Source organism: Carassius gibelio, chromosome B10, assembly GCF_023724105.1.
Source record: "Carassius gibelio isolate Cgi1373 ecotype wild population from Czech Republic chromosome B10, carGib1.2-hapl.c, whole genome shotgun sequence".
NCBI classification, from domain to species: Eukaryota; Metazoa; Chordata; class Actinopteri; order Cypriniformes; family Cyprinidae; genus Carassius; species Carassius gibelio.
The window spans coordinates 25,776,882-25,784,022 of NC_068405.1; the positions used below are offsets into that span (position 1 = coordinate 25,776,882).

The window sequence follows — 7,141 nt, forward strand, 5'->3', positions numbered from 1 at the left end:
TGACAAATGCAACATTTAAATTATTTAGATTATTTTTAATTTTTGTTCATGAATTTGGCATAGAAACCACAAGCCATTATTAGTTAAATATTACAAACTTTATCTAAGCTCACAGCAAACAAAATAAGACACTATAGCATAATATTCTATTATGCTGGTTTTAAACTTTGGCACAAAGTTCATCACAAATCATAGAAAATATATAAACAATACAGTAAACAACAGGAATTGTGGATAAAAGTTACATGACTTGCTAAGTTTGACTTAATGACTTTTGAAAATAAATAATTAAATAGTTTTAGAATAGTAACACAAATCAATCAGAAAACTGAATAAGTGAGTTGATATCTTCACTACAGCAAATGCAAATTATGTATGTTAATTTGTTTTACTTTATCTTCATGAATTCAGCATATAAACCACATGCCATTATTAGTGGAATATTACAAACTTTTTCTAAGCTCATAGCAACCAAAAAAGTTAATCAAGCATCAGTATTCCATCACTGTGATGTTAAGCTTTGACATAGGAACACACAGGAATGATTAATAAGAGTAAGATGACTTGCTGACTTCGAGTTGATGAATTTAAAAAATAAATAATTAGAACATTATTAAAATAGCAATAAAAATCAATCAGAAAACTCATGTACAGTATATATAGTATAAATGAGCTGATATCTTTACTACACTGAGTGTGTGTGTTGTGGCTGTGTGGATTGTGATGCTTGTGTTGCTTGTGTTTCCTCCTCAGAGAAAACTCTTTCAAAAACACGTCTTAGAGAAAGTTTAACATTGCTCTTAAAATCCTGCCCAATGAAAACATACAGAATGGGGTTCAGACAGCTGTTGAAATACGCCAAAGAGACGGACAACCGATACACTGCTGAAGCCACAGAGCGACTTGGTTTCTTTCCGTACATGATTATCAAACGCAATATGTGAAATGGCAGCCAGCAAAGAAAAAAGGCCACGATTACAGCCAACATGATACGAAACGCTCGTCCAGAGTGAAAATGACTCCTGCCTAACTTGTGTGCAATGAATCCGTAACATGTTGTGATGCATATGAGAGGAACCAAAAAGCCAAACACAAATCTGATGATGCTCAACCTTCCATACAATTCATAATTGTCTTTATTAGGATGAAAAAGCCGGCACTGTGTTTTATTATTTTTAGTGGTAGGTTCTCTTAACATCATAAAAGGCAGACTAAGAAGTGAAGCCAGAATCCAAACCGATACACAGGACAGTCGTGCGATGAACAAACTGCGATGATTCTGAGCCCAAACCGGTGTGATCACCCGAGTAAACCGATCCAGACTAATCAAGCTCAGTGTGAAAACGCTGGAAAACATGGAGATGTGCTTAATGAAGGGGAGAATCTTGCACAGTATGGATCCGTACGGCCAGTGATCAAATGCGCTCTTGGTGATGTAGTAAATAGTGGAAAGGCAGCACAAGAGGTCAGCAATCGCTAGATTGAGAAACCCTACTGTTTTAACAGTCCTCTTCATCTTCAATCCAGCAACATACACGACAAATGCATTTCCAGGAACACCGAGGATCAACGTCAGGTAGAAGAAGACAAGAGAAATCACTCTCATCCGACTTCTCAAAATATCATGATAATCCTCCATTGCTGTGATTGAGTGGAAGTGTCCAGTTTATCCTGCTAATATCACATATTGTCAATGTAAAATCATAAATCATATTTAAAGTGTTGTGTCAGATAAGAAACGTTTGGAAATTAATATATGATCAGCAAAGCTGAGTTATGATAACAAATATGCAACCAAATAAATGCTATTTTAGCATTACTTTAAAGTACATCAAATGTTTAAAAATCATATCAATAGCTCTACACAAGTAATCATGACTCACAGTGTTATGATTCGATTCACAGTTATTCTGGCAAATGATTTCTTCTCTAATGTTCAAGACTTTATACCACTTCTTCAAATTTATCACGTCATCAGGCTTTACCAACATTTCAAACATGGTTGCTTTGTGAAACATCATGACCAACTCTGTAAAGCTAGTTAATGTGCAGTCTTCCGTCACTTTTGACTGGAGAATTTTACATTTTGAATTTTAAAAAATGAATTGTTATGGCTATAACCATATAGCCAAAATGAGTCAGAAGACTGAAATAAGAGGTTAAAATCAGATCAGATCCAGAAGGATTCACTTCTGATTAAGCATTCCTGTTACTTTTTGTTATTTTGTAAAATGTTAATGTTTTGTGTAACAAAATGCTTTCTGTGCTTAGGTTTAATGTATTGTATTGTATTATTTTTTAATGTATTAAAAAAAGTTGTTTATGAGAATGCCTTAATATACATTTAAGTCGCATGGCGCAGGTGCACTCAAGGCATGACCAAATACACTTTTGCTATTTTAACTATGGAAAAACGGCTGGCGTGCCCAGGCGCATGGTCTAAATGGGTTGTCCCTATCCTCTTAATGAGTAATGGGTGTTTTTTGGGCAAAACGTGCAATAAACCAATCAGAGTCTCATCTTCCATTCCCTGTTAAGAGCCAGTTGTGTTCGTGCCATGATGCATTTGCTATTTACACAGCGGAATTTGGCAAGGAATTTTTTTTTCATTATACATTCGATCAAATTACTTTTATTAGATTAAGCATGGTTTGCGCGTGCACACACATGAAAACTCGAGAGAAAGTTCTGGAAGAGACCGAACACAGCAGAAGTCAAAGGAGGCTGGTTATCTGCTGAACAGCATGAAGCGAACAGGACACGTTTGTTAGGTAAGGGAGGAATTATTAAAACGGATTAATGTTTGAATTTGAATTTTAGAAAAGCTTCTGCTTGTTAAGCCTAGTTCTTGGTGCCAGTACTTACATACTGGTAGAGCTAAAAAATGTGAATGTCATCCAAGTTACAAAAAATTGTGACTCGTGCATTATATATATTCATTACACGAAGTGAAATTTTTCACTGAATTATTTGTGCTACTTCTGTTGATTGCAGCTTATAGCTATGTTCAGGTATATGCACTAAATATCTGGTTAAGTATTTTGGCCTCCTTTTGCATGAATTGCTGCATCAGTGTGGTGTTTTATGGAGGCAATCTCCATGTGGCACAGCTTAAGTGTTATGGATGCCCAGGTTGTTTTAAAGGTTGTATCAGCAATTGGAGGCCCATACATTAATGATCATATTCGTCCTCAAGATCCGCTAGCTGCACACCCCATAAGCTGGTCGTCAAAAAATGCATCTGTAGGCAGCCTAGGCTCTGAGATCTGTACACAAAACAATCGACCACAACAGTGCTACCAACCACTAAAAAACGGAATAGTGTTCCAACCAATCACTGATGAGAAGAACATGAAACATACTTTTCTTAAGGCATACATTTCTGTATTACAAATCCTTGTTTTATTGGCTCTATGTGATATTTTTATTTTCTGAGATACTGAATTTGGGGTTTTGATCGTCTGTAAGCGGCAAACCATAAAAATGTTATGTAATATTTCACTTTATGTGTAATGGATCAATGTTATATACAAGTTTTCACTTTTTACCTTGAATTATTGAAATTTATGAACTTTTTGACTATATTAAAAAGAATGACATAATGACAATTATGTTTCAGGGAGGACATTGGTATTTGCAGTGGTGTCATACAGTTGAAACCAGATTGTAACATGTTTGTGGGTTGGAAAGGAAGAGGATGGGGTTGACTTGACTGCTGACGTTCATTTATTTGCACAGTTCACTCTTTCTCTACACACAGTGTCAACGACACCAACTATATACACAATTATCTAAATAACTTTCACAGTCTTGAGACTTCTCCTTCAGCAATGCGTTCTCATCACCAGTCCTTCTCTCTCTCACACACTCCTGTTTCTCCTGGCGTTATATACTCTCTCCACGCCAATTTCTGAAACGAGACACAGGTGTTGTTTATTAGCGTTTAACCCACTCAATCACCATTTGTCTCCTGACTCTCTCTCCCACTGTAGACTTCACTAAACCACGCCCCCCTTGCCACATACTCCCACCGCCCGACTCAGGCCAGGGAGCCATCCGGCCTGCAGTGACTCCCCCCGATTTCTCAAGAGGAAGTCAGCCACACCCATCTGAACACCCGGCCCGTGGACCACCTTGAACTTAATGGGCTGTACAGCTAGATACCAACAAGTGATCTGCACGTTGGTATCCTTCATGTGGTAGAGCCACTGCAGAGGAGCTTGGTCCGAACAGAGGGTGAATTCCCATCCCAGGAGATAATAGCAGAGGGTGAGGCCCATCTGATGGCAGGACATTCTTTTTCGATGGTGCTGTAATTAGTCTCTCTCCTAGAGAGCTTGCGACTAATGTACAGCAGCGGCCATTCCTCCCCCTCCATCTCCTGTGACAGGACTGCACCTGTTTGCAACAGAAAAGGGAGAGAAAAATCAGGAGAATGTAGTAATGGCCTGTCACATAGAGCAGCCTTCACCTGGGTAAAAGCCTGCTGACACGGCTCCGTCCACTGGACCGTGTCTGGTTTCTCCTTTTTAGTAAGATCAGTAAAGGGGCTGGATGAGGTCCGAATAATTAGGTACAAACCTTCTGTAATATCCCGCCAGCCCCAGGAATTGTCTTACCTCCTTTTTGGTCTTCCTTTAATGTGAGGTATGCTCCTTCATTGGACATTTTTAAATCTACTCTTAAAACACATTTTTATCCTTTAGCTTTTGGTTATTTGTAATTGTTGTTTTTTATAGTGTAGTTGTGCTATGCACTATGTACAGCACCTTGGATACATTTTTTATTGCGTTAAATGTGCTTTATAAATAAAGGTTGTTGTTGTTGTTGTTGTCTTGGGGCACAGACAGGTCGCAACAGCTGCTGTCTTGTCAATTTAAAAAAAGGTTTTCAAGAGACTTGTATGAAGGTATTTTTGATTCAAATTAACTGAGCACCTGTGGCAGTGCGATTTGTAGTTGTAGAGAAAAGCCACACATGTGTATCAGTAAATTTGAAGTCACAGAGTGAAATGCTTTAAGAGTTGCAAACCTGTAGCCTTTTTTTCTCTCCCACAAACACAACACAACAGTTACACCTTCTCAAATTATTCATTGCAGGTGCACAAATCCTATTCTACAAATCACACATTTAGAAACTCGTACGCTCGCATTTTTGAAACAATTGCTGCAGTGAATGTGGTGCAAAACGCATTTACACACCCGCATCAAGAAATGTGCAGTCGTGGAGAAATGTTGAACATCCGCAAATCAGTACGTGAATTCATCAAATGAGAGTTGCACACTTGTAGAATATTTTCTCAGAATGTCTTGTATATTTTTCTAACACAAACACAAAGTACATAACTACAGCTTCTTGAATCTGCTGCGATGAAGCTCAAACACTGTTTTTTCGCTTTCAAGCGACAAGTTTCGCGCTCTCCCTTTTGCACCGAGATATTTGGTTCAAAAGTGATTTGTGCATCTGTAGAGGTAGTGGGCGGGACTGTTTAGAGATTACAGAATTTCAGCCAATCAGAAGAGCTACTGAGCCAGTAGATATACGCCCCAAGCAGTTTTACGCCCCTGTTGTTCCTAATGCGTCCAGTAGGGGGAGGCAGTATATTAGTATATGAGCCCAGTCATTTATAAGAACAGCAGACCATATCTATATGTATGATAGCAGCAGACCTTCTTGAAGCGATACGGATGAGGTATGTTAAATAATCTGCTAAAGTACTTGTTGTTGATTGTATTGTGTAATGATTCAACATTTATTATTTATAAAAGATTGATCAATTAAATAAGAAAGAATAGCGATATCAATTCAAAAGATGGATCAGTTTATTTCGAGAGGCAAAAGTACTTGATTGAGTCAGATGTTCTGTCTGACTCAAACTTAACTAACCACAGTCTATCATCAATGGACAAAAAAAATAAAAAAAATAAAAAAAAAAATCAAAGTGACTTGACACTTTTTCCAAGTGTTCCATCAATATTGTTCATTGAAGATCAGGAGCGAATTGATGTTATCTACACTCAGATGACTTCAATTTTGGATGGCACACCTACACACACCCACAGTGACCAGATCAGATTCATTATGGATGTCCCTTTTCCAGAGGTATGGTCTTGTGTGTTAGTTGTGCTCTGCATGGTGTCATATTCACATTGTTTTTAATGTCAAATAGTTTATCCATAATGTTAGATAATTTCTATAAAATAATAGTTTTGTGCTTAATATAGAAAAGGAACTTTGGATTTTGTTGTAAAAAAAAAAAAAAGCAAAATGATGCTTGGCTTATTTGGGCTGTGATAAATCTTTCTCTGGTAGTCCATCATCTGTGCTCTTGCTGTTGTGAAAGATGTGTCCATCTTGGAGGCTGAGGAGAAATTCCTTCGAGGACCTGTCATTGACGCAAGGTACTGTAAGGATCCTATAAAGGAAAAAAAAAAATTGAAACATGACATCCTGCCATTATTTATAAATAACCATTGTTTTCTACCACTATGCAACTTTTGCTTTTTTATTTATTTTTATCAGTGAGTGGGATCACTTTGACCGCAGGATAAAGAAACAATTAAAGAAGAGTGGCAAACCATTGGAGAGTCATCTACAGGAGTCATGCTGTTAAGAAATAACCAAGTCATGGTGTTAATAAATTTTTTTTGTGAACAACAATATTGTCTTTCTTTTAAATGACCCTTGGAACTTTAGAAAATTTTTAAATTTTGTTGGTCTTCATAAAATGCTATGTAGAACATGTTCTGTTGCTGTATAACGAGCAATTGTGAATTGTAAAGCAAATATTTCATTTAGGATCCATATGATTACACAGTACTGTATGTCTAATGGCCTGAATATGGTTAATATCTAAATATAACTTAATATAAATTCACAACATCATATATCAGTCAATCTCTGTATATAAAAACAGTTTATAAATATATATATAAATAATACATTTTACAGTAGGTCATAGGTCTGCAGCCTCCCCCTACTGGACGCATGTAAAACTGTAAAACTGCTTGGGGCGTATATCTACTGGCTCAGTAGCTCTTCTGATTGGCTGAAATTCTGTAATCTCTAAACAGTCCCGCCCACTACCTCTACAGATGCACAAATCACTTTTGAACCAAATATCTCGGTGCAAAAGGGAGAG

General features: G+C 37.2%; 2 protein-coding genes across 4 annotated transcripts; one reads left to right on the forward strand and one right to left on the reverse strand.

The window, feature by feature from the left end:
• Positions 1-658: 658 nt before the first annotated feature.
• LOC127966592 (C3a anaphylatoxin chemotactic receptor-like) lies at positions 659-1,665 on the reverse strand. The gene has a single exon (XM_052567700.1). The coding sequence runs from the start codon at positions 1,637-1,639 to the stop codon at positions 686-688; it is 954 nt and encodes a 317-aa protein (XP_052423660.1). The 5' UTR covers positions 1,640-1,665; the 3' UTR covers positions 659-685.
• A 3,930-nt stretch (positions 1,666-5,595) lies between these two features.
• LOC127966597 (PWWP domain-containing DNA repair factor 3A-like) lies at positions 5,596-6,660 on the forward strand. Of its 3 annotated transcripts, none has more exons than XM_052567705.1 (4): positions 5,596-5,692; positions 5,964-6,102; positions 6,313-6,401; positions 6,523-6,660. In XM_052567705.1, exons 1-4 carry the CDS (start codon positions 5,655-5,657, stop codon positions 6,611-6,613), a joined length of 357 nt encoding a protein of 118 aa, XP_052423665.1. In that variant the 5' UTR covers positions 5,596-5,654; the 3' UTR covers positions 6,614-6,660. The 3 variants fall into 3 exon arrangements, 1 of the variants encoding a protein (XP_052423665.1); XR_008155659.1 differs by having other exon boundaries at positions 5,630-5,692; positions 5,990-6,102; XR_008155660.1 differs by having other exon boundaries at positions 5,636-5,692; positions 5,995-6,102.
• Positions 6,661-7,141: the final 481 nt, after the last annotated feature.